At 39.8% G+C, this 27,980-nt stretch overlaps 2 protein-coding genes and 1 long non-coding RNA gene across 7 annotated transcripts in view; 2 read left to right on the forward strand and 1 right to left on the reverse strand.

The window, feature by feature from the left end:
* Window positions 1–23,188, forward strand: nars1 (asparaginyl-tRNA synthetase 1). 3 transcript variants are annotated; one of them, XM_031277489.2, is made up of 15 exons: window positions 1–197; window positions 7,066–7,148; window positions 7,324–7,389; window positions 9,317–9,409; window positions 9,523–9,612; window positions 10,423–10,501; window positions 10,735–10,805; window positions 11,429–11,515; window positions 13,520–13,741; window positions 14,544–14,743; window positions 16,180–16,315; window positions 17,184–17,297; window positions 18,044–18,175; window positions 20,385–20,516; window positions 23,045–23,188. In XM_031277489.2, the coding sequence occupies exons 1-15, from the start codon at window positions 155–157 to the stop codon at window positions 23,174–23,176; spliced, it is 1,680 nt and encodes a 559-aa protein (XP_031133349.1). In that variant the 5' UTR covers window positions 1–154; the 3' UTR covers window positions 23,177–23,188. The 3 variants fall into 3 exon arrangements, with proteins under 3 accessions (XP_031133349.1, XP_031133350.1, XP_031133344.1); XM_031277490.2 differs by having other exon boundaries at window positions 7–176; XM_031277484.2 differs by lacking the exon at window positions 1–197 and adding an exon at window positions 5,513–5,538 and having other exon boundaries at window positions 7,031–7,148; window positions 23,045–23,187.
* On the reverse strand, window positions 13,662–27,764 carry LOC116034772. Its single transcript, XR_004101200.2, has 2 exons — window positions 27,654–27,764; window positions 13,662–13,770 (listed from the first exon to the last, which is right to left on the reverse strand). It is a non-coding gene; the product is annotated as an uncharacterized LOC116034772 (long non-coding RNA).
* Window positions 27,638–27,980, forward strand: part of fech (ferrochelatase) — a 22,279-nt gene continuing 21,936 nt past the window's right edge. For all 3 annotated transcript variants that reach the window (XM_031277495.2, XM_031277496.2, XM_035991707.1), the window contains exon 1: window positions 27,638–27,904. In XM_031277495.2, the coding sequence (XP_031133355.1) occupies window positions 27,865–27,904 (40 nt within the window). In that variant the 5' untranslated portion in view covers window positions 27,638–27,864. The remainder of the gene's footprint in view (window positions 27,905–27,980) is intronic.

Below are 27,980 nucleotides of genomic sequence, written 5' to 3' on the forward strand. Positions count from 1 at the left end.
TCGTTTCCCCCGAACTGCGGCTGGGCTGATGTAAAGTTGCGTTTTCTGCAGCTGAATCAGAGTGCAATAGACACCACCTAGGGTAGAAGATTTTTTTGTATAAATATTATTTAGCTTCCACTTCTCAGCGGACTGTCGTAACGCCTGGTCTGACATGGCGACGGAGATAACGAAAGGTGTGGAACAGGTCTCAGTGGGTAAGAAATAAATAGCTAACCTGAGCTAGCAAGCTAGTGAGCTAACTCCCAGATAAACGTGTGTCTAGCATATTGCATCAGTTGCAGTGGTGCAAGCAGTTAGCATTTAAGCTAACGCTAATTTCGGATTCTGTAGGTCTCTGATTCGATATTCGTTTATACGGAACATGTTTACACAGTCACTTAGCGCTGACTTAGCCTGCGATGCCACTTAAAGATAAAAAATTAGCCAGACAGAGGAAACTGTAAGCTAAATATTTAACCAATGACAGCTGTCAGTTGCCTGTGCAGCAGCTAAGGGGCTGCGTCAGTCAGTTAACCCGGTGTAATTTTTGCTTTGTAATTTTAGTCAACGATGTAAAAATTTAAAAAAGTCAGTAAGGACGATATTTCAGTAATTTGTGATGCTTTCGGTTTCGTCTTTAAGCGCCACGTGTCACCACATGTAGGGTCAGAATAGTCTGTATGTATGCTATTCTTAACACATTTCATCTAACGTTATTCTTATATCTCTGAGTCTGTACCAAGCAAAAAGTCTGGTGGCTGTTAGTAACTGCCTCCTTAAAGCTCTGACTGTACCTTACTAAAGGAAATGGAGGAAACATGAAGTTGGTTTTGCTAAAGCTGCAGATGACTAAGCTCTTTAAAAATGTTTATCCATCAATTTTATTTTAGGAGGCAGAAGTTCAAAACGTACTCTTCTTTCTGCGAAACAGTGGCTGATTTACTGGAAATAGTTTTCTTGGACGTTGCTGTCTCAGGGACGACGCTGAACTTGGCTCCACATTCGCTCCGGTTCTCTTTTAAGTTTCGATTCCACCTTAAAAAATTCCTGTTTCAGCCACTGTGTGGCAGTGTTTATCACAAAACGAGCCATTCTGCATCAGTGCCATAGACTGTATGATCAGTGCAGATCACAGCTTTATGTTATGTGTGTGTGTGTGTATGTATGTGTGTGTATATATATATAATTTTTTTTTTTTTTTCTTTATACAGTTGTATACACTTGTTTTTGTTGAATCTGTCTGAATGAAAGCCAACAATCTTGTAAATTATATTTAAAAAGTCAGAAATTCTCATGACCTGTAGATTACCACACTGTGAGGTATAAGTGTAATATATTGTTGTAATGTTGTTGTTTTTTTATGTCCATATCTACTGTGGAATTATGGACATGATCCAGCTCAAAAATATACATTTTGACAATTCGATTGCAACATTTGCTGAATTTGCACTGCCCCCTAACGGCCAAATATGGTTGTCCGTTGAATTTCTCACCTGATTCACATACTACAGATCATAATGTTTCCAATGATGCCCAATATGTCCATATCTACTGTGGAATTATGGAAACTGAGAAGGGTTGGGCACAACCAAGTCTCACCCAGAGTTGTTTGTGTGAAAAAATGTTTTATTTGCTTGCCAATTACATTGAATCAAGAAAGCCAACCACTTATAATGTTTTATAAAAGTTAATATTTTACATTGATCATTATAACATTTTTTCCGGTTTAAACTGGCCACTTTTGATTATTGTTAAATGTGGACAACGCCCATCCCCCAAATGATACATTTGCGCATACTTGTGGACCAACTCAACTCTGACAGATTGGTGAGGGGAGTGATAGTGGTCATGTACTATTGATTTATTTATAATTTATTATTATTATTATTATTACTGTTGTGAAATTAGTGTTCTTAAACGAGTAATGTATGGTCTTTCAACCATTTCAAGTGAATAATATAACAATTTACTGAAAATATTGTTAATGCTTGTGTCATGTGGTGCCCCCCCCTCTGGGCCCTGGCCCAAGTGCCCTTATGGATAATCCGGGCATGGTAACGCAGATGCCATGCACAGGCTACGCATCCAATAGGCCATTGTACGTCTATAGGCCATTAAGGAGTGTAATATACACTATTTTAATATGTCATCCCAGATAATGATGCATATTTCAAGCAATAATGTCTGCGAAAAGTCACAGGTAAGCAAAAGACATTGATTCATCTGAGACTGTATTGTAGGCTGGTCACAGGCGTGGTAACATTTATTTTCTAGCTAGGCATTTTTGGTCGGAAATATTAACAAAAACTGTCTTCGGCACAAAACTACTTATTTAATGCATTTTTCTTAATTTGCTTATCAGCATTATACCATGGGTGTACATGAGCATTCGTTTATATTTTTAACCCAATATGTGGCAGTAACTTTCACTGTGAATATTTAGCTAATATTTGAACAATTATGTTATTAGCCTACAATGTTCATTTTTGGTAAGACGTGGTAAAATTAAGTGTTTGAATCTGTATAATAATATCAGGGTCAACTTTTGTGGAATACAATTAGTCCCGCACACTGACCATTACGCAAGCAATAATTTATTTAGAAAAATACAACGTTGAAGGTCTGAGACCGAAATGTTGTATTTTTCTAAATAAATTATTGCTTGCGTAATGGTCAGTGTGCGGGACTCTTCTCTAAGCCTTTGATCTGCCACTTTTGATCATATCCTACGCACCTGCCCGACAAAAGAGATGTGCAAAAAAGCTTTCTTACGTGGAATACAATTAAAAATAAATAACATACACCTTATATTTCATACTGACTTTAATCACAGGATAAAGTGACAGTGAGGCTTAGGTGGTGATTAATAGCAGGATGAAATGTTGGTGACATGTCCAAACAGTGCTTTTGCTAAAAGGACAACTAGCATAGCATTAAGGGGGTTATTAAGAGTTAAAAGGGTCAGCAGTTTAGATGCATACACATTTCTTAAAGATCTTACCTCTATGCATTCTTGGTGTTAAACACATTAATCAGTAATGCATCTGTAATATAGAGTATTAGCCTGTTAGAATTTTGAACTGCTGTAGTCAGGTAATCATATCCCTTTTTTTTTTTTTTTTAAAATACATAACTGTAAAATAGGTTGACAGAACAGGATTGACCATAATTGTTAGATAATTGTCTTTTATAAATTTTTTTTTTAAATAGTCATAATCTGACTTTGTCTTCATCTTCTAAACTCTTCTAGAGTTTAGAAGTGTACCACACACCTGAACTGGGGACTTCCCAGTTTGAAGTGTGGTCCTTGGAAAGGATAGTGTTTGACGTCACTCAACATAGTGAACGCTCTCGCTTCAGAATTGGAGAGTTTAGAAGTGGGAACCTTCCCACTTCCCAGCCACATGAACACGCTAAAATTCATACAGCGTAACTGGTACTAACCATGTCATTACTTTTCCCTTTCTTAAAGTAAAAGTATTATACCTCTAGAAAGACAACACATGTATATCTTTAAGTAAATTAAACTTTTACGCTAATCAAAAATAGTCAGTAAAATCAAAAGAATTATAATGAAGAGACACAGCACACCATTAGGGAGCAGTGGAAAGTCAGCATCTGTTGCAATATAAATGTCAAATTGTGTATTTTATAGATACAGATAGATATAGATATGAACATATGGGGCATCATTGGAAACCTTATGATCTGTATTATGTGAATCAGGTGAGAAATTCAACAGACAAGGATATTTGGCCGTTAGGGGGCAGTGCAAAGTCAGCATCTGTTGCAATCGAATTGTCAAAATATGTCAAGATGTCTATTTTTGAGCTGGATTTTCTCCATATTTCCACAGTAGATATGGACATATCGGGCATCATTGGAAACCTTATGATCTGTAGTATGTGAATCAGGTGAGAAATTCAACAGACAAGGATATTTGGCCGCTAGGGGGCAGTGCAAACTCAGCAAATGTTGCAATCGAATTGTCAAAATGTATATTTTTGAGCTGGATCATGTCCATAATTCCACAGTAGATATGGACATAAAAAAACAACAACATTACAACAATATATTACACTTATACCTCACAGTGTGGTAATCTACAGGTCATGAGAATTTCTGACTTTTTAAATATAATTTACAAGATTGTTGGCTTTCATTCAGACAGATTCAACAAAAACAAGTGTATAAAGTGTATACAACTGTATAAAGAAAAAAAAAAAAAAAAAAATATATATATATATATATATATATATATATATATATACACACACACACACACACACACACACACACACACACACACACACACACACACACACACACACAGTACATAACATAAAGCTGTGATCTGCACTGATCATACAGTCTATGGCACTGATGCAGAATGGCTCGTTTTGTGATAAACACTGCCACACAGTGGCTGAAACGGGAATTGTTTAAGGTGGAATCGAAACTTAAAGAGAACCGGAGCGAATGTGGAGCCAGGTTCAGCGTCGTGTCTCAGGGAGCATCAGTTCTCTTTCACTCGTCTTGCCACTTTGAGCAGGGGGCGTCTTTAGAGTTACATTCTTTTTGACTTAAAGCTGAACCACTTAGAGAGCACACCAAACTGACATCAACCATGTGTTTCATTGTGTGTGACGGCCAACTCATGGAATTGATGTTAATGAGCTACATCTGATTACATTTGCAGATGACCGTTGTCATTTCAGCAAAACCAAAAGTCACTAGCTAGAACTTTCACCTTGTAAAATGTGTATACATGACATTGTATGTACAATATAAGCCTGGTGATGTTAAATTTTTATGTAATTTTTGAAGACGTCACGAAAAACCAACAATGTAAGATAAGATAAGATAGACTTTATTAATCCCACACTGGAGAAATTCCTGTGCTACAGCAGCTCAAAATGAAAAAAATGTACACACATCAGAATAACACAAATACACATTAAGTAGACATAGGAGAAAAAATATACATAAAGTATAAGAAATAGAAAAAAAAATGTGTTAGTCAGTCTGTCATTACTTTCTGACTAACCTAACAATGTATTTGGCACTTTGTGTGTGACCATAGTCAACGGTTCCTACTGAAGGTGTAAATCTGTAATCAGAATCATAATCAGCTTTATTGGCCTTGGTAAACAAACAAGTAATTTAAGTAAGTAAGAAATAATAAATACTGTTAAGTATACAGTATAACAATACAATAGAATTTACAAAAAATTTACAATAACAATTAAAGAGAAGGAAGGAATAGTGCTATATCAGTATAGTCTAAGATTTAAATATGAATATATTGCAAGGCAGTTCGGTGCAATGGTAATATATTAATAACGATATCGTAATTGTAAGATTGAAGTATACATGAGGTAGATGAGCAGAACAGTGTTGATTGACTTTGTTCAGTGTAAGGGTGGGGGCTATTTCTGAGCGTTCAACAGTCATTTCCTGGAACAGCTGGAAACTGTACTTTTTAGCAAATGGCACACAAAGAGGAGCAAATGTTAAATCCAGGGATCCCCCCCAGGCATTTAATATGAGTGAGAGGTAGGGATGGGCAATATGGCCTAAAATCCATATTGCGATATACATTGCAGCCTCTTGCGATAACGATATATATCGCGATATATAAATTATAATAGGACCATTTCAGACCAGGTTACATAGACCCTAAGGAAAACCAAACTGCTAAATGTATTTATTTTTTTTTAAAGAGAAAGAAACGTAGTATGTCGTTTTGAGAACATTTATTGTTCAAAACTGTAATTATACAACATAATGTTGCAGATAAATAAAATTCAAGTACACTAGTTGGAGAGACTTTGACAAAGAAAAAGCTTAAAAGTATTGGGTGTCTTCTCTTTAGTGCAAACCTTTCTTAAAAGGCACTACACTTAGTTAGTTTAAGTCATTGGTTCTTAAATGCCACCCAAGATGCAGAGAACAGGAAAAACTGGTGTCTGTTTAGTTATCGCACACACAGCCGTATGTTCAGCGGAGAAGTACGACGTCTGCAAACACCGGCTGCCAAGATTCCAATCGTCCGTTATATAGTAAATTGTCAGGCTGATGAAAGGCTCCATGGTACGGCTCGACCATAGGTCCGCTGTAGCGGCTTAAATCCAAACCAAGTCCAAATAATGGATGTTGCACCGGTCTTTTTCACCAGCTCCTTGTTTCGCTTTCAGCCATGTTTACTCAAGATGACGATTACGTGTTGTAGCCAAGGGGGTAAGCCTCTCCTCGGACCGCGAACCTCCTATGGCGCCATTTTAATGCTACAAAGCCATCACCTCCCGTTAGCATTCCATTGACTGCCATTCATTTTGACGTCACTTTGACAGTGAATAACTTTACATCTGAAGCGTTTAAAGACTTTATTTGTCCATTGTTTATTTCTAAAGAAACATGACAATGTATAAAAGGCTCCATTACCTTGTACCTCACGTTATGGCCCCGTAGCAGACGTTTTTATAAAAATAGGCTAACGATTGTGTCATAACCACGCGACTTACTGTCGCACAGTAGAGAAATTACTGTACAGTACAGGAGAAGCTCGCAGGCAGTTTCGTCTCACATTAGCTGTTTAAGTTTAATTACTAATGTTAACTAGCATTTTAGTTAGCAATAATTAGCCTGTGCCTATGTTATCTCCTTACATATACCTACGCTCTCCGTCTCTGCAAGATTGGGAATGATTGAGATTTCTCTTGGCACAGCTACCAGAAGACTTACAACTTTCAGACACGTTGCTCACGGCACATTTACTTCGTCTCTCTTAGTTGGAGGCTGCGCAGTAACCCTAGCCATCACCAGAAAAGTGCTTCTATTGGCCTTCACTGGTCTCCGCCCAGAACAACGGGATCTGTTGGTCCACTCTATGGTTGCAGCCGGTTGCAGCTCGTGGCTCTAAATTTCGCGGGTAGATTGCATCAACATGAATTATCGCGATAGTGCAATATAATTAAAATCTCTATCGTAGGCCAATTTTGTATCGTTTATATTGCATATCGTCTCTATCGCCCATCCCTAGTGAGAGGGAGTTCTGCGTCTCACTCTGCCTCTGCTTCACAGGTGAACTGTACGTGTCGGACAAATGTGGCAGTGACCAGGATGGGGACGGCACACAGCAGAAACCCTTCAAAACTCCTCTCAAGGTAAAACGGTCATGTATATTAAAGTACCTCTGTTATTTTGTTGTTGTTTCCAGACACGTGTTTCAAACAGTAGTAAAAATAGTAGGCATATTATTGATATTTGCCTCACTGGTTGATCCAGTTGCACTAATTTGTGTGTCAGCATCTCACTGTGTTTATGAACAAATCCTCACAGGCTCTGATGTTCGCCGGGAAGGAGCCGTTTCCAACCATCTACGTAGAATCCCAGAAGGAGGGAGAGGTTGGTTTTTTTTCTCATTTCCTTATTTTCACTTTAAACCTTTATCATATCAGCGTACTATACTGTATACCAGTCTTTCCAGAAAAATGCGGAGTTTTTTTGTGATTGTTGCGGGCAAAAATCCTTGATTATGCGGCACGTTTTCTTAAAAAATGCGATGGAATATGTGGGATATTTATGTAATTTTATGCGATGAAATTGCGGGAACTTGCAAAAACTGCGGTTTCATCATGGCTTCACCTTTCAACTTTCTGCTAAGATATATGTGACTTTTTTTGCAACGAAAATGCGGGAATTATGAAATCATGCAAGCCCCGCATACTTTGCGTGGAAATCGGCAATTTATGCGCGAAAGTGCGGCCTATTTGAAAAAATGCGGCCCCCGCATAAATATGCGGACTTTGGCTGATAATGCATTGAATTATGCGAGTGCATAATCGCGTTTTTCTGGAGGGACTGGTATACACAGGAACAGGGTTGGGTCAGATTACTTTGAAATGTAATCCTTTACTGACTACAAATTGCATGTCAATTTTTGTAATCAGTAACGTAATCTGTTGGATTACCCAAAACATGTAAACATGTAATCTGATTACTTTAGGATTACTCTTAGATCACTTCAATAAATATGCACCTTAAGTAAAAGACACCGCCACAGAATTGATCAATGACTTCCAGTGTTTCCCACACATAGACTATATTTTGGCGGTGCGCCGCGCAATCAACACCTGCCGCCGCACATTGTGTTTCGTTATAAAAATTGTTTTTTTAACGATATTTAAAACACGCAGCATTCGTTCAGCTGCATTTCCTTTCCCAGCTCTCCTCCGTCTCTCTGTCACTCACGCGTCTCTCTCACACACACGCACGCATACACACACAGCCCCTCGATCACCCCCCCCCGTGCACTCAGCGTCTGTCTCCATGAAAACACGCGTCTATGGAGAAGATGGCTGGCGAAATTTACAAGTTCACGAAAGGTTGGTATCTCGTGAACACCTTTACACAATCACACAATAAAAAGTGCTATAAAAATATTTTATATTCAGAATACAATGTTGTCAGTGTGTTAATGTTGGAGTCCCGACCCGACTCTTAGCAAACAAGCGATTGCGCCTGCTCTAGAAAGTAGTCGCAAGTTTGCGTTAAAATGCAGTTGGATTGTCGAGGTCAAAACCCTATTCTTACTGTTTTCTTCACTGTTGGGCAGGCTTTATTCCTTTTATTTGTCTGTTTTCACTAATTAATTTATCCACTTTCACCTGCTGAAGGTTTTTGTCACTGTTCAGCTGCACCAGTGTTTGACTGCAGTAAAAACCTGCAGAATCAGGTCTTGGTGCTGCTTGGTACAGTAGATGCACAATATATAAGCTGCACTAGACCTCAGACATCTTAAAAGGAGAAATGTCATTCTTCTTTTCAGGTTTATACTTGTATTCTGGGTTTCTACTGAAACACGTTTACATGCTTTAAAATTATTTTTCTCATAATATACCTGTTTTCACTACTTTTTAGTGCCTCTCTTTTAAAGTCCCCCTCCCGAAAAGCCCAGTCTGCTCTGATTGGCTTACGTGAGCCTGCATGTGACATAGGAAGGGAAGCCAAATCTGAATGGTTGAATCCCATGTTTTTTTTTTGTTGTTTTTTTTTGACAAAGGCAGCCCACAAATAACTGACTGAGTTGTCTTATTTTCGTTGTTTTATGAAGTTTGTGGGTTGGTAGGCACTCCTGATACCCACATGTATGTGCACAAACACTGAAAAGGTGTTTTTCATGGTATGTCCCCTTTTAAAGTAAAGGAAAAAAACGTTGACGTGTAAGCCACTATCTCTGGATGCCCAAGAATAAACTGACACACTCTACATGTTGCTTTAATTTATTTTTCTCAGTCTGTTCATTAGTGTTTCTCCTCTGTCTCTTCCTCAGCGCTGGGCCGTGATCTCTAAGACGCAGATGAAGAACGCAAAGAAGGCCTTTAACCGCGAGCAGATGAAGTGCGATACCAAAGAAAAGAAGGAGGTGCGTTTGCTTCATATCTCCTGCGAGAGCAGCGAGCTGTGATTCACACGTCTGTACGATCAAGAAGCAGATGCGGCGTTTTTAAAATGTTTGCTCCGTGTCTGTTGTGGCAGGCCGAGGACACCGACAGGAGAGAGAAGAATTTGGAAGAAGCCAAGAAGATAATCATCGAGAACAACCCCAGCCTGCCTAAGCCTGAAACGGTTAGACACAATCTTTCTACCATTTTATCCGTGTCTATATCTAATGTGCTCATTGGATGTCGGTATAACTGTTAAAACCTTTCATGTAATGACTTTTTGTGGTTACGCTTTATTTTAAACTTCATTCTAAGTGTTTATCACCGTATTTGTCATTAATCACAACTCCACATTTAAAGCATTTGTAACTAGTGTATAGACAATTAATGAATGCTTGATAACACAAAACACAGTTTATGAATATGGTTAGAGGTGCAACGATGAATCGATTAATCGATTAGTTGTCAACTATTAAATTAATCGCCAACTATTTTGATAATCGATTAATCGTTTGAGTCATTTTTTTATTTAAAAAAAAAAGATTTCTCTGATTCCAGCTTGTTAAATGTGAATATCTTCTAGTTTCTTCTCTCCTCTGTGACAGTAAACTGAATATCTTTGAGTTTTGGACAAAACAAGAAATTTGAGAACGTCATCTTAGGCTTTGGGAAACACAGATCCACATTTTTCACCATGTTTTGACATTTTTATAGATCAAACAACTAATCGATTAATCGAGAAAATAATCAACAGATTAATCAACTATGAAAATAATCGTTAGTTGCAGCCCTAAATGTGGTCGTAAGTATTTAACTGTGTGTGTGAGTCACTGTGCGCTAACAGCTATCATCAATCAATCAATCAGTCAATCACCGGCACCGTTTTAAAAGTGCCGCTTTAGCACCGGTATCGGAAAAAACCCAAACGATACCCAACCCCAAGTACAGTTGTGCCCTATTGTGCTAATGACATGAGTGTTAACTATGTTTGCAGGTTAAAATCCATCATCTGGAGACCAGAAGAGGGCAGAGAGTCAAAGTGTTTGGATGGGTTCATCGCCTCAGGAGACAGGGTGAGGAGCCTGGCACATGAAAACAAATACAACTGTTTATTAAAAGCTGACGTTCCATTTAAAAAGGACTCTAACAGCTGAGTGAGAAGATGTTTGTGTGGTAAAATTGTTTCTGTCTTTGGCTTCAAAACGGCACGCTTAAGTTCAGAATGTCCTCTTACTTTTAAATTTCATTGACAGAGTGTTTGACTCGTATCTTTGTTCACTGTATATTTTCTGCCTGTCTCCTACAGGGAAGAACCTGATGTTCCTCGTGCTGAGAGACGGAACTGGTTTCCTCCAGTGTATCCTGTCTGATCTACTGGTACAGCTTTATAACGTCACCATTTCACACTCTTTATAGTGTTGAATCTTTTGTCTTTGTTTATGTTATATAATAATTGAAGCTGAGATCAATTATCTTCTAAAAGTGTGTATGTTTTAATTTCCAAGGCTTTATTATTTACAAAAAGACAACTGTAACAAAGCTAGGTTTTTAAGTCATTTAGTTTTTCGGAAATGGAATTAACTTAAATAAGCGGATTAATAAACGGAGGATGTAACCAGAAAAACTGACAGGAGAATACATTCATTTTAGATAAATAGATATATAGATATATTTTGTATATACATAACTTGCCTTTAAATGTTGATGATATCACTACCACACACCACGCTTGAGGTTGTGTTTGTCGCTCAGTATAAGTGGATGACAAACACTTCCATAATCTTGTAAGCCTCAAACCTGATTTACTTATACAAATGTTGAAATCAAAATAAGGCAAAATAAAGCTTTTCATCAGAGCATGCTCGAAACGAACATGTTTGATTTTTCAAATTTAGTAAGCACTTCAAGCACAAGTTATCAATGTCACACAAGTTAACGGTCATACTGTATTCTTGCCTCTGATGCTAACACTGGCTTGTTTTTCTCCTTCTTGACTTCAGTGCCAGTGCTACAACGGCTTGGTGTTGTCCACAGAGAGTACAGTAGCTCTGTACGGGACTGTCACTCCTGTTCCTGAGGGGAAACAGGTAAACACACCTGCTGCTTAACAGACAGAACCTGCAGTATGTGTACATGCATGCAAAAAAAAGAAACCAGCAGGAACTGGTGGAACAGACAACATATTTACATGAACTGTATCAGCCGAGTCCCTGTAAGATCCACATATACTGTACAAACCCCAATTCCAATGACGTAAATGAAAAACAGAATACAATGATTTCCAAATCCTTTTCGACCTATATTCAATTGAATACAGTTTTTTTTGTGTGCAAATATTCACTCATTTTGCATTTGATGCCTGCGACACCTTCCAAAAAAGCTGGAACAGGGGCATGTTTACCACTGTGTTACATCGCCTTGCTTTGTAATGTATTCAATTAAATATAGGTTGGAAAGGTTTTGCAAATCATTGAATTCCGGAATTTGGGGTTTGTACATGCAGCAGCAGGTTAATCTGATTTTTGTAAATACTTACCTGACCTAACAGTGTATTTTAGTTCTACAAGTTTCATCACAGCGCTCTGCTGGCACAGAGATACTTTCCCCATCTTTGTCTTTGACCTGCACATACGTAAAACATGTCAAAAGCTGATAAGACACTTGGTAATGCGGTTACATGACATGCTCTAAGAGAAATCTATCTAGGAAATGAGGTTTCTCTAATCCCCTACCATTATGGAAAACAGTATTGTTCACATGACATTTAAGAAGTCAGATTAGTCTGGTTTTCCATCTCAGAGGACACACACACACACATAGTTCAAGGTATTTTATCCTTCTTCTAGAGAAGAAGCCAACACCTTCCATTTTTTTTCCCGCTTGATTGATTTTTTTTATTATCAATGTAAATTGAATATCTTTACTGAAAAGATAAACTTGGATCTGTTTCTGCTAAGACCTAGATAGTTTGTTTTAGAAGCTACTATCTTCTTCACTTGCAGGGTTCATACGTTTTGAAAAAACCTGGAAAAGTTATGGAATTTAAAAAAAATGCAAATTCCAGGCCTGGAAAGGTTTTGGAAACCGAAAAAGACCCAGAAAGTTTTGGAAAAGTCATGGAATTTTTTTTTTTTTAACACAGCATAATAATACGTGATTAATAAATGTATTTCACGTCGTCCTAACCTCACCGTTCTATTCGGGGCGCGATTTTACGAATCCCACTATGAACCAATGTCATTCATTTTATTGTTAAACCTCTGAGGGTAAACTTTAACACAGATCTTTATTCTTATTGTATAATGTCGACTGACATTTTCAGGAATACATAGTCATGGAAAATTGCCAAAAAGTCATGGAAAAGTATTGGTTAAAATGTGTATGAACCCTGCACTTGGTCAAATAATAATATTCTGCAACCGTCATGAGGACAGACAATGGATGCAGTAATACTGCAGGGTAGGCCTGCACGATAAATCGTTATAAAATCGCGATCTCAATTCACCCCTGTTCACAATTTAACTTTTAAATGACTTTGATTTATTTTTTTTTCCTCCTTCAATTAATTTATCGAAAGCATTCAACACTGACATTAACATGTTTTAATTATGTAAATTATGCCTATATCAGGGCCATATTTAGTTCAATGTGTTATATGTCACTATTTCTGGTAGCCTGCTGTACTTAAAGGGCCAGTATGTTGTTTATTTTCTTTATTCATTGAAGCCTCTATGTTTACAGGCTTGTGGTGATGCGCAATGTGCTATAGGTGCCGAAAAAAATCTGTGTTTAGTACTGCCAATTTGTTTTGTTTTGTCATGGTTCATGCGTGCAATAAAAATTACACTTTGTCTGATAGAAATCGTGGCAGAGAATCGTGATATCAATTCTAAGCTAAAAAATCGTGATTCATATTTTCCCCCGAATCGTGCAGGGCTACTGCAGGGTGAACGCAGTTATAGTGCAGGGTGCATACAGTAATACTGCAGGGTGGATGCAGTTATAGTGCAGGATGCATGCAGTAATACTGCAGGGTGGATGCAGTATAAAGAAACATGAAGAAGGTCGTCAGTCTTGTTTTGCTCTTCCAGGCGCCCGGAGGCCACGAGCTGCACTGTGACTTCTGGGAGCTGGTTGGCTTAGCTCCAGCAGGCGGGGCAGATAACCTGCTGAATGAGGAGTCGGATGTGGACGTCCAGCTGAACAACCGACACATGCTGATCAGAGGAGAGAACGTCTCCAAGGTCCTCCGAGTCCGATCCACCGTCACACAGTGCTTCAGGGACCACTTCTTCAGCCGCGGATACTACGAGGTGAAGCACACCAACACCCGAGTTTATTTCTGTTAGCAAAAGGCAATGAACAAAACAACCATTTTATCCAGTCAGACTGTCGCTTTCACAGGTTTAAACCATCTGGAGGGAGTCCAATAGAAGCGATGCATAATCTTGAACTCAATTAAGCGCGCCCTCACATCGCGTGATGTTGTTTTAATATTCCTACAGATTCTGTCCCATCCTGATCATCCAGTGTAATATTCAGATCCATTTCTCATGTCTTCTTGAACTTCACTACACTGCACTAACCTTCATCCTGGACTTTACATCTGCCCATTGCATATACTATATATTCTTTACAAATTTTGCACTCAACCCGTTCAGCCTTTTTTCTTATGCAACCGTTACTTTGTATGTATATATTTGTTTTTTATTTTATATTAATGTTTAATATGTTTGTTTGTTTGTTTGTTTATGTATGCACCTTTCACCAAGGCAAATTCTTGTACTTATTGTGGCAAAAAAAACCTTTTCTGAATTATACAGCTGATTTTTCTGTCAGCGAATGTGATAGTCGCAAAAATGAGGGAGCCTGCTAGGTGAATGTTTTGTATGTTGATCTATGCAAATCAAGAGAAATGGATACAAGATTTAATTATAAAGTAGTCACCCTCTGAGCTTAATAAGAAATTAGTTATTGTACTAACTGAGGAACCCAACCTTAGTGAACAGATAACGAATCGGACTTCAGACACATGCAGGTCATTCTATTGCAGCCTTCTAACTGCCTTATCTATTTGTGTCTGTCTGTTTTTTTTTGTTTTTTTTCTGGGAGTAGATCACTCCTCCTACCCTGGTGCAGACTCAGGTGGAGGGCGGCTCCACGCTTTTTAACCTCAACTACTTTGGCGAGCAGGCGTACCTGACGCAGTCCTCTCAGCTCTACCTGGAGACCTGCATACCTGCCCTGGGCGACACCTTTTGCATTGCCCAGTCGTACCGGGCCGAGCAGTCCCGCACCCGCAGACACCTGTCCGAGTGAGCATGCTGTTCAACATTAAAGTACACTCAAGTAGCCCGATATAGGAGCTTTCTTTACAATCACAAAATAAACATTAATATAGTTCAAAGACAAAATCTGTACTGTGATCACAGAGAAATTCACAGAGAAGTTATCAGTATATTTCTTAAAGGCTTATGTTTTTTTTAATTTTTATTTCCTGGCCACTGGTGCGTACATTCCACAGCAGCCATTAAACTTTCTGTTTGACCACTGCAGGAGGGAGAGGCTCTTTTATCTCACTCTCCTCCCCTTTTGACAACAGTACAGTATGTTTTTCATAAATTTGTGTGCAAAAGCAAATCACTATGCTAAACCATGATCACAGTGTAGCTTTTGGGCTTCACGGTACGTGAAAGTACTTGACGTCTATGTGCAGCAGTCTTCAGCCTATTAAGCTTGTGGAGATTTACATCTCTAGACTGTGACAGAAACGTGATGGAGAATTAGAAATAGTTTATTGCAATAGGGACAAAAACGTCATAACAATAGCTACAATACATATGGCTGTTGTAAATCAGCATGTGATGGAATGATGGGATTGTATTTTCCCATCATGTTACCTGCTCTTTTGGGTGTTCACTGTACGCTCATCAGTCTGATGAACAATCTGCAGTGAAATGCACTGTACCCATGGTGTATTAATCCCTGAGCAACCTATATATGGCATGACACGACATCCCATCCCAAGCCCTTTAGGCTTTAACTGCAGTGCAGTAGTGGCTTCACCTGTGCATAGCTGTGTGTAAGCTGAGCGCCCTCTACTGATAACACGTTATAGGCAGCAGCACAAGTGAGACGTGTCATTCTCACAACAGGGTTGGACATTCATTAGTGCTGCAACTAGAGCTGGGCGATGTGGAGAAAATCAAATATCACAATATTTTTGACCAAATACATTGATGTCAATATTGCGGCGATACTGTAGGGTTGACAATTGGTGCTTTCACAAAATATTTACACAATGAGATTTTAGATAAATAATCATGAGTAATGTGGATACAGTTACTACGTGGGTAAAGGCAAATTATAGAACAGCTTAAACGGTCTGGTAAGTTCAGAAAATGACATCACTTAATGTGATGTAATGCAGCCTTTAAAACCAGGAAAAAAAAACAACCCTGGTGTCATATTACGATATCCAAAATTTAAGACAATATCTAGTCTCATACACTATATCGATATCGATTTAATATCCATATATTGCCCAGCCCTAGCTGCAACTGTAGCTTAACATCAAGACAGGAAGCAAAGTTCAGTCAATATTTATAAAAAATGTTTACATAAATGAGTCCTATTAATGACACGAAAGCCACAAACTACAATTCACCTCATCTCATATCCCTGTACTTTGAAGAAACCGTTTTTTATATATTTATTTATGGTTATTGATTTTTGTTTTTTCTGTGTTCAGGTACACTCACATCGAGGCCGAGTGTCCCTTCATGACGTTTGATGATCTGCTGAACAGACTGGAGGATCTGGTGTGTGACGTGGTGGACCGAGTGCTCAAATCCCCCGCCGCACCGCTGCTCTACGACATCAACCCTGTACGGCACCATTTTTAAAAAATATATGTTGGAACGTGCTCAAGCTATAACGGGTGTTACGTTTTGTTACATATGGCTTCCTAATTAACAGTTGATTTAGTGCAAAAACAAATTGCTGATTTTTGGAATCATCATCAATTAATATTAATTTTATACATTGATAATAGCCAACAATAGACCTTTTTCACGGCAGACATGTTGATAGGGGTGTGCAAAAAATCGATTAACATTCGTATCGCAATTCAAGCTCTACTGATTCAAATCGATTCATAGAAATCCAAAAATCGATTCATATATATATATATTTTTTTATTTATTTATTTTTTATTGTATGTCTACTGCAATCACATGGGAAAAGTAACTACACTTACATACTGTGAAGCTTTTTTTGTTTTTTTTTTAAGATTATGTTTTTGGGCATTTTCAGCCTTTATTTTGATAGGACAGCAGAACACATGAAAGGGGAGAGAGAGGGGTGGAATGGCATGCAGCAAAGGGCCGCAGGTCGGAGTCGAACCCGGGCCCTGCATCGAGGAGTAAACCTCTATATATGGGCGCCCGCTCTACCAACTGAGCTATCCGGGCGCCCGTGAATCGTTTTTTTTTTATAAATCGAGAATCGTTTTTGAATCGGAAATCAATTTTGAATCGAATTTTGAGCCTAAAAATCTATATCGAATCGCGACATTTTCTGAATCGTGCACCCCTACATGTTGACGTGTCATAGTAGGAAAAGCACAGGTGTATTCCAAACCGTTAATGATGGCTGCATTCCACTTAGGAGAGGCCCTGGTATTGTGCATGCTGACTCACTGAAATAGCTTACTGGGGCACTTGATGGAATTGTGTTTTTTTTTTTTTCCCCTAGAACTTCAAACCCCCCAAGAGGCCATTCAAGAGGATGAACTACACTGAAGCCATCGAGTGGCTCAGAGAGCACGACGTCAAGAAGGACGACGGCTCCTACTACGAGTTCGGAGAGGTGATGACTAAACACCACACACACACACACCAGAATATCTAACACACATCATTCAAGTTCTTGTCAGTAGAGCTCACATCATGACTCAGTAGCCCAGAAATCCCTTTGATTTCATGTCAGCAGTCATCCTGTAAGAGTATGGTGTTGATTGGCTCTGCTGGATGCCGATTCAGCTCAGATAAACAGACACCAACAAACAGGATGTTTGAGGCTTTTGAGAATTGTGTAATACTTTAGTTGTGTAGCAGGTAGTTAAAGAGCTCACAGTTGAGTTTGTGCTGTTCTCAGTCTGAAGTTCAGTTATTAAACATCTGTGGAGCTGCGGGTCATCAGATCCAGTCAGTAAGGAAGTGCTGAGCTCAGCTGCAGTTTTCAGACTCACCTGTAGAGGGTGTGGCTGTCTTTACTGTCAGCTGGAGCTCTATTAGTCTGTCAGAAACATGGAACCATGCTTTTCATTTACAGAGCTCAAGATGTTTGTGTCACTACTCACAACATTCATTATTATACTTTGTGGAATTGTTTCTGTTTTTTTTTGTTTTTTTTTAAACATATTTAGTAGTTATTAGACAGCATTGTAAACAAAGATTTGTCCTTGCTTTGTTTTTCATCAACAAGTTTGAAGAAATTGTTACTCAAACTTACTTAAATAATTTCTTTATTTGTGAAATCCCCCTTTTTTGTGTGGCCTGAATTTGATATTTAATTCTGCGTTTTGACTCGTCTGTTGTCGGCCTCCCTCTCAGGACATCCCCGAGGCTCCAGAGAGGTTGATGACAGACGCCATCAACGAGACCATCCTGCTTTGTCGTTTCCCGGCTGAGATCAAATCCTTCTACATGCAGCGCTGTCCTGAGGACAAACGCCTCACTGAGTCGGTACGAACCCCACGGGCCAAACCTGAATCTAGTTGAACTTTAGGGAACACAACTAGACTAGAGATATTTCAGGGATAGGTGCAAACTGTACGGAAAAATCTCTGACACAACATTCCTATTGTTTTAGAGTAGAGATGCAGCGATTGCAATTTTCTAGGCCGATTCCGATTTTTCATTGAGTTTGACCTGCTGATTTCGATTTCATTTTTCCTAACGACTTTACAGCACACTCAAATATTTATTTTCTATCTTTTCTTTAATAGAACAGTTTACATTTTGCATAGAACATAGAACATTTTTTTAACAGATAATCGATCGCTATAAAATACAACTATATAAATTACTCCTGGTGTGGGAAATTCACACACATCTAAAGTGCAATGTTATGGAAGAACCATTTTCTTTTTTTCACATACAATTTCCAATAAAAAAATTGATATATTTAGCAAACTAAACTTCTGTATGAAAACAGGTTATGGCAATACAATAATATATAAATAACAAATAAAAATAAAATAAATATAGCCTTGCAGTATAACAACAGCGCCATGTCTTAAAGCAACCATGGGCTTAGTGGCCAACGGTGGAACTGCACCCCTCTGGCCCAGAAAGACTCCCATAGACTTTGCATGGCAAAGTAAACTTCTATATTTCAGTGGATATTTTTTTTTTGGGGTACATCAACTTACCAGCCCGAACACTTAAATGGTCCTTTTTTTAAAATGTCACGTTTTTAACATTTTTAACTTTCACTAGAGGCCGAATCCAGAGTTATTAAACTAGGCATGATGAACGCGCATGATGAACGCGAACAGACCCGTGGGACCGCGCCCGCCCGTGTCGCCCTGCACTGCGCAGGCTCATATGACGGTTCTCCCGAGGTCCTGTAGCTGTAATAATGGATATAACTAATGGTTGTAATTCACCATGTGTTCTGTTAGTACATCCATGGTATTATCTTATGATACATCCGGCATATCGGCTAGTAGCTAACATCAGCGGTAGCTAGTATGGATGTATTAAGAGAACGGTAACACTATACATAGCTATATGCCTAGGTAACGCTACTACAGACATAGTGATTACATCGCCTTGGTTCTCTCAAAACAGCCATCGTTTACTTTGATAAGCATTACTAATTAATACACGCCAAAGTGAAGTGTTATAATGAACATTGTCGTTGACTGTTGATGTCAAAGACTGCAGGCTAACCTTGGTAGCTAGCGCTAGCTAGTATCTAGCTAGTAGCACGACTTAATGATTACATCTCCTTGGTTGTCTAAATACATCCATCGTTAATAAGATAAGCATGTAAACGATCAGGTACAACGAAAACACAATGTTTAATGTTAGTGTATATTTTAGACAATGAAACGGCGAGTTCATGAGTTCGCCACGTATACCATGGACGTATTAAGAGAATGAACTATACTATACACGAGAGAGAAGCTCATGAACGCGCATGTTGCTACCGGTTGCTACGACAACTAGAGAACTAGATGCTCCAATACTGCCTAAAACGCTGGTATCAGGAAGTACTGGAGTTTATGCACCGATCCGATATCACGTAATAAAGCCCTAAAGAAAATATACGTTAAAGTAGTTTGTTTTTTTCCGGTATAACTGACTGTCAAACTGCATAATAAAAGAAAGTTCTGTGGCGTTCATTGTTTGTGTTTGTTCATGTTTCACAAAGAGTTTAACCTGAACCAGGCCAACAACAAAGATAGAAATAATATCACATCCATACAGGGATAGTAGTATACAGTTGTTAAAACATAGTAAAATATATGACACACTGGTATCGGATCAGTACTCGGTATCGGCCGATACGCAAGTTCAGGTATCGGAATCGGTATCGGGAAGCAAAAAATGGTATCGGACCATCTCTAACGACAACACCAACAAACTGTTGCTAGTGCGGCATAAAATCGGCATATGTCAGACTGACCGGCCGGTCGCCAGTCATGGCCCATCACGTGAAAGTCGGCCAAATTCCGGTCACCAGCCGGTCAATCGGTGCATCTCTATTTTAGAGTATATATTGCTCTAAACTAAATGTAGTAACACTTAGACCTGATGTCTGGAGCCAAGATGTGATTTCAGAAATTGTGGCCTTAAACTTATACTGATATGTGCAGGAAGCCATGAAGTTATTTTCGAACTTATATGATCATCGTGTGTGTGTGTGTGTGTGTGTGTCCTGCAGGTCGACCTGTTGATGCCAAATGTTGGCGAGATCGTCGGAGGCTCGATGCGTATCTGGGACTCTGAGGAGCTGCTGGAGGGATACAAGAGGGAGGGAATTGACCCGACCCCGTACTACTGGTACACTGACCAGGTAACTGACGACTGAGTTTTTCTTTTTGCTTTGTTGCATCTTGGCCTTGGCATGTGGCATCTTGATTGATTCATCATTTAAGTGAATTTTGATTTAAGCCCAACATTAAATATTCTCTGGTTCATTATTGATGTTTTAAGAATGACGGGTGTGCAGAGCAGATGAAGTGTCACCTTATCTCTCGTTCCGGTACCGCTCACACCGTGAGTTGGAAGACCCAGGCTCACGGCGTAGGCTACATGCAGATGAAAGAGCCCGTCCTCCGGTGACATCCGTCTGACTTTTTGCGGGCAGCAGAACGAGGTGCTCCGGGCACTGGCGCCAGGAGGCAGGCCAAGCGCCGTTCATCTGACAAATACAACGCAGCGGAAGAATGAACAGTTCCTTGAGATGGAGTATAAATTCTGGACCCTCCACTCCGCTCAACTGCTTTCGGCAGGCATGCATTCGTTACTGAAACGCAGACAGCAGTACTCGAGATCTACACTGAAGCCATCGAGTCTTAAAAGTACTCTAAGAGATGTCACGCGTTTTTTAGGCTACAACATGTTTTGTCACATACAGAAAACATCTCCTCACTATCCGCGACTTTTTGAAGGTCTCGGTCTTGTTTCGGAATCGACCGCATTTTTACTCGGTCTCGGCTAAAGAGGACTTATTTCAAGACCGGTCAAGACCACAACTGCAGGGATTTCGCTAAATTGCCTGTGCGTTGTCTGATTTAGGCCTATGTGTTAAAACTTGCAAATGCAACCACTAACTGACTCATATCTTATTGGAAATCCCTGCCCCCTTTACACACACTTCCAAGAAAGTGAATGCGGGAGACAGGAGAAGAAGCACTGGTCGTGTTCTTGGCTCTGTCTCGACCCCTCAAAGTCTCGGCCTTGTCTCGGTCTCGATACACTCTGGTCTCGGTGATGACCTGGTCTCGGTTTAGGTGGTCTCGACTACAGCACTGACAGACAGATACTGAACACTGTTTATTGACAGTAAGGCAATGCTCAGACTGCAGGCAAATCTGATTTGGAAGGCTAAATCAGACTGTCTGCGTTATTTGCACATGGTTAGATAGGATTTGTGTGTTCAGACATCACCAACCTATCTGTATAGATTGCTGTGGTAATGACCTAGCGTCAGTATAGCTATGCTGGTGACTCTGCTTTCCAACGCAGAAGCTTGAGGAATGGAGGTTGCGCTGTCAGGTCCCGAAAAGACTGTTGTTCTTCTCCATGTCCTCCATAGAGCTGTGCTAGTAGCAGCATCTGCTCAGCACTTCCGTCACTCTGGATTTGACGTCATCTGTGTGTTTTGTTGTGAGTAACAACTTTTATTGTAAAAAGGTAAAACCGGAAAGACTAAGGGCCCTGTGTTGCACCCGGCGCAGCGCAGCGCAAAGCCCGACGCAAGTGTCTTTGCTAGTTTAAGACCGACGCAGTTGTCAGTTTCCTGTCCAGCACCCACATCGTTGAAATACCAAATGCACCTGCACCCATCTGTGTGCCCATGGGCGTGCTGGTCTTACAGGGAGGTGTGTTCAGGTGCATTCTTGGCGTATTGCTATTTTGAGGCAGCGGAAAGTGATGGCGCCAGTGACCAACAAAAACCTGGTCTAAAGCCAATAACGCAGCATTTCATTTCATTCCCACGCCTGCTTCACCTCGTGGAGTTTTGGTGGCATAGTGCTTGTGCCATATATGATCTGCTCGCCCGCTTTCACTTCACGCACAAGCAGATCAGTTTCTTCTCCTGAAAATCTCTCCTTCCTGCTTAGCAAATCCACCATCATAATAGCAATGCGCCAAGGTCCAAACGCATCTGGCTTTTAAAGGGAATGGGAGATGACACTCTGATTGGTTTATTGCATGTTACGCCCAAAACACACCTATGAATTAATGAAGACACTGAGTACAACCCTTTTGAACCCGGCGCACGGACCCTTTTTTCCGCCGTTTAACTAGCAAAAGTGGATTTGTACACGCCCTAAACGCACCGCGCCAGGCGCTTCACGCCGTGCGCTTAGATCGTTAAAATAGGGCCCTAAAGCTGTGGTGCTGATGACAATGTGGAAGTGGACTGAGACACATCTGTAAGAAAACAATTGAAATCGCATTTTCAAACCACCACCAAATAACCCTAACCCTATGGCAGTCTGAACAAGCCTAACAGGGATGGGAAAAAGAAAATAAAAAAACAGCAGTGATAAGCTTGACTCTGCGGTGGACTGCGTCACCACGGTAATGCGGTAACCGTGACTGCCCTAGGTGGTGTTTGGTTTTTTGCCCAGTGGGAAAGGGGCTTTACAGAGTAGCAGTACTGGTTACCAGAATTATAGTCAGTGAGGTGTTGAGATGAAAATCTTGTTTTTAAAAGCTGTGGACAACCTTTTAAATTTGAGGAACAGCGGGACATGGACAAGGCCCCGCTGACCTGTGGATTCTCCAAATCTGTCCAGAACTTTGCCTTGTTTTCTTACTGTGTCTTAGCATTCGTGTGTATTAACAGGCTGCTGTGTGTTTGTGTTTCAGAGGAAGTACGGCACGTGTCCTCACGGCGGTTATGGCCTGGGTCTGGAGCGTTTCCTCACTTGGCTGCTGAACAGACATCACATCAGAGACGTCTGCCTGTACCCCCGATTCATCCAGCGCTGCCGACCCTGAACACACACACACATATCCAATATTAATATTAAACAATAAGGTCCCTGTCTTCACTCAGACAGCGTTAGATCACCTGCTGTGCTCTGCCTCAAACTTCACAGCTTCCTTTTTGTTTGTTCTGAATTAAAACCTGAATCAGATCGTTTCTGCCTCTACTCATGCTCGTTGGCCGATTTCAAATAGTAAACACTGTAGTTCCCTGTAATTTTCTGCAAGTACTGGAAAAAATGTCTCAAATGTGGTCTTGAATGCTGCAAAATAATAGCTTTTTCCACCTTAAATTCAGTTTTCTGATCTGATGTTAACTGCTAGGTCTAGAAATCAAAGGTAGTAATATAACATGGGCAGCAGCCTGTCCATTGAATTGGTTTAGAAATTGGCATTGGGTCTCATTACTGTATGTTTAGGTTTCTGCCTTTCCATCTGAAAATACTCAACTCAATAAACTGTACTTGAATAAATGGGATTCAAACAGTGGTTGTCTGAAGGTTTTCTTCAGGTTGCGTATGTCACATCCATGTTCAGATCATTTGTACCTTGCCTTTGAGTGGTGGCTAATGCCAAAATGAATCACCTGCTGAGTATTCAATTTTATAATCAACTTTAATTTTCATGTTTTTAAGTCTCTTCATCTTAAGGCAAACCAAGTTAATTTATTTAGCCCTTTTTCTTTTGACCTTAAAAGGCTTAGCCTTAAGTACTATTAACAACTTTTACCACACTGTAACAGCAACAAAATTTGTCTAAAAGTTGGGTCTTTGTAAATTGTAGAGTGTGGTCTAGACCTACTCTGTAGAGTGTCTTGAGATAACTCATATTGTGATTTGACACCATAAATAAAATTGAATTGAATTGAATTGAATTAAAATACAGTTCCTGGTTCCTCTTTGGCTTTGTGCTTCATTCTCGTAAAGTGATTTTAAAAGGAGGAAGGAAACAGCTTCAGGGCTCAGTTCTAGAAAAACTGGTCTCATTTCAAAGGAACCTGACCAGTTTGTAACCAACAACTTTGTAAAAACTCTTTCCTGCTTGTCAACGTCATAATGAGTTCTATTTGAGCAGACAGTTTTATAGGTTAGTGTTGCTTCAGTGTTTTCAAATCGTATTTAAAACCAGAACATTGATTTCTTTCCATGAGCCATCAGAACACTCAACATACATCCAAACCATTAACTTGCCTTTATCACCCCGCAATAATATCACAATAATCATACTACACCATGTGCAATGTTTTTCCTGTCCCGTCATTTTTATGTCTTAAATTATTCTTGATTTCAGCTATTGTCTATATCTTGTTTATTATCTTTAAATGCACCTGCAGTTCTGGCACTCTCATCATATTTTCATGAAGCAGTTTGAATTCAAAGTTGCAGATTTACACTGCTTGGCCAAAACACAAGAGTCCCCAGGCAACAGTACATAACAGAGTACTGAATATACAGTGTACTGAATATACAGGATATGTAGGCTATGTAGGCAGAGGTGTCCACATACTCTTGCCCACATAATGTAGCGGAAGGAGGATGTGAAAATTGAGGAAATGCGCACGTGTTTAGTTTGAGAAAAAAGTGTTTTATTAATTCTTCATATTACAAGCACTGTTACCAGAATACTGTATCATTTCTCCCCGCTCTCCCCCTTTCTTTCTTTCCCTCCTTCCTGCCTCTATCTCCCTCTCTTTCCCCTCACTGATATGCTCTTCTCTCTTCCTTCCTTTTTTCCTTCTTTCCGGAACCAGAAACAGGGTTACCATACACAGTTACGTATACAGTCTATGGTATACAGTCTATGGTTATAACTGATAATGATAATCTCACACACACACACACGCACGCACGCGCGCGCACGCACGCACACACACACAAGTTTGTTTCACTATCTTTGTGAGGACCCGTCATTGACATAATGCATTCTCTAGCCCCTTACCCTAACCTTAACCATCACAACTAAATGCCTAACCTTAACCCTTACCCTCACCCTAACCATAACCTAATTCTAACCCTAATCCTAAAACCAAGTCTTAACCCTCAAACAGCCCTTTAACATTGTGGGGTCCAGCATTTTGGGCCCCACAAGGCTGTGCAGACCCCACAAGTATACTGTATTCCCCGGTTTTTGGACCCCATGAATATAGTAAAACAAGCACACAGACACGCACACACACACACACACACACACACACACACACACTCACGCACGCAAGTGGGTGTGACCAGCGGGGGCGGGGTTATCTTATAATTTAGACAAACGTAGCTGTGACGCCGCAGACGGCTCTGCGTCAAGGAAACCAGAGTAAACTAGCTTTAGATCGGAAATGTGGCAAAATTGTCTCCACAATAAAAGCATACAATTATTCACATTTCCAATAACGTGTCGGTACACGATCCGTTCTGCCTGCACGATCCGTTCTGCACATGCGCAAAATGTTCGCGCATGCGCGGTTGTACGAGGATTTACGACACTGCACGATCTGTTCCACGTTTCCGGTCGACAGCCAAGCTAACGTTAGTTTAGCTAACAGCTAATTCGGCTAACTGCTAGCTGAGACAATCAATCAATCAAACTTTATTTATATAGCACTTTACAGCAACCAGCAGGTATCCAAAGTGCTTAACATCGAAACCAAGAATAAAAACACATATCATACAATATAAAGAAAGAACATGTAAAATCAGAAATAGTTACAGAGAAACAGAAGAATGAAATGGTCACACCACTGCTACGTATTAAAAGCCTGACTAAACAGATGCGTTTTAAGTTTGGACCTAAAAAGAGCTACATCTGTAATAGTGCGGATATCAGGGGGTAACTTGTTCCAGAGTCTCGGAGCAGCAACTGCAAAAGCCTGGTCACCCCACCGTTTATATCTAGACCTTGGCACTTCTAAAAGTCGCTGGTTTGAAGACCGCAATGACCGGTTGTGCTCCCGCAAAGTTAAAATTTCGGACAAATACTCCGGGGCCAGACCATTTAAGGCCTTGAAAGCAAACAATAAAATCTTAAAATCGATTCTAAAACGCACAGGGAGCCAATGAAGGGTGTAGAGAACAGGAGTGATATGTGCACATCTAGATGTGTTTGTTAAAAAGCGAGCAGCTGCATTTTGCACAAGTTGAAGACGTGAGATGGAGGTCTGATTCAGACCAACGTAAAGAGCATTACAATAATCCAACCTAGAACTAATAAAGGCATGAATTGCCTTTTCTAGATCATGCCTGTTGAGGAAAGGCTTAACTTTAGCCAGGAGACGAAGCTGGAAAAAGCTCATTCTAACAACATCACTGATCTGCTTGTCAAATTTCATGCTGCAATCAAAAGTAACCCCCAAATTTTTGACAGCTGACCTAGTGTAGGATGCTAGAGCTCCCAAACTCAAAGCTGGACCATTTTGCGTGCCTGAAGTACTGAAAATAATACACTCCGTTTTATCTTCATTCAAATTAAGAAAGTTTTCTGAAAGCCACAGCTTAAGATGTAATGTAATAACTTTAAAAGACCCTCAAAATAAAACTTGAAAATAAACGTTGACATATATAACAAACACCTAACATATATAACAGCTGTTACGTCAGTTCTACTTCACTTGTGCTCATTTAAAATACAATCACTCAATACTTGTCTTTATTGTTATTACTGTGAAGTCTTAATTTAGCTGTAGCCTGCTTTTCCCATTACGTTTGAGTTAACGTTATTTTAGACTGAATCTAGCTGTCAGTTAGCGGTTAGCCGAATTAGCTGTTAGTTAGCTTAACGTTAGCTTCCCGGTGGAGGCTAGCCATAGGCTAGCGTGGAACAGATCGTGCAGGTCGTATCCTCGGTAAAACAGTATTATCTTGCGCATGTGCAGAACGGATCGTGTACCGACAACATGTATAAAAAAGAGATATGGCAAAAAAAAAAAAAAAAAAAACAGTCAAAACAACCATTACACTAAAGGTGTACTGCAACTGTAACAGACCTATTGTAACTAAAGTGCATTACTCTGTACAACCCATGGAATTGGCTTTGAATACACTTTCAGTCCTGCAATATTAAGAGTGTGTGTAGATGTTTTTGTGCACATATTTCTAAATACTTTCTATGCTGATCCTCATATATTCATAATCAAACTTAAAAAGGTTGTCTGTATATATTTCCCTGTAAATTCTTATCTGGACAATTTGTATAGACAATTTCCTGTCTTCGTTGTTAAGTCATGTTTTGATTTTACTTTTGAAGTAACTAAGTTTCGCAGAGATCTTGTTCTTCTTGCTCAGTTAAGACAGAGAACATAGCCTACTGTACTGTTACAGTAGAACATACTACTTAAAAATTAGGCTAATAAGAATGAGAAAAAAGAAAAGAAAATATATAATTAAATAGATGAATAAATTAAACAACTCATGAATCCATGGGATTATAATAAACCCAAATTGTCTCTGAAATGTTGCATTATCCCACGTTCACGCATCGGTGGTTTTATTTTGGAAGTACAAACCGGAAGTGTTGAGGTGAACTTGACTGGAGTTTGTAGTACAGCCGAGTACAGCCAGCCAGGTGTTAGCTGAAGGAAACTGGCTGTCGGTCTGGCCAGCGAGTCACTCAGTGCGTGGAATACTCGTGGAATCAGCCGATGAAAGCACAAGTATCCAGCCTTCATTACAGCGGGAACGGAAACTTGACTCGGCCTGTGAAAACAGTAATTTACCATGATGGCAGTGATGGGAAGCGCCGGTCGCTTGATCCAATGTGAGTGTGACTGTGCACAAAGTCAGCCTTGTAAAAACTGTGCATGGAAACCTTCAAGTTTTATGATTTAGCCCAG

Source organism: Sander lucioperca, chromosome 14, assembly GCF_008315115.2.
Source record: "Sander lucioperca isolate FBNREF2018 chromosome 14, SLUC_FBN_1.2, whole genome shotgun sequence".
In the NCBI taxonomy this organism is placed as follows: Eukaryota; Metazoa; Chordata; class Actinopteri; order Perciformes; family Percidae; genus Sander; species Sander lucioperca.

What these genes read in the sequence shown, in the direction of transcription:
- nars1 (XM_031277484.2), top strand. An exon ending in TCATCGCCTCAGGAGACAGG is followed by an intron (nt 10,502 to 10,734) that starts GTGAGGAGCCTG and finishes TGTCTCCTACAG; the next exon opens with GGAAGAACCTGATGTTCCTC. An exon ending in ACTACTGGTACACTGACCAG is followed by an intron (nt 20,517 to 23,044) that starts GTAACTGACGAC and finishes TTTGTGTTTCAG; the next exon opens with AGGAAGTACGGCACGTGTCC.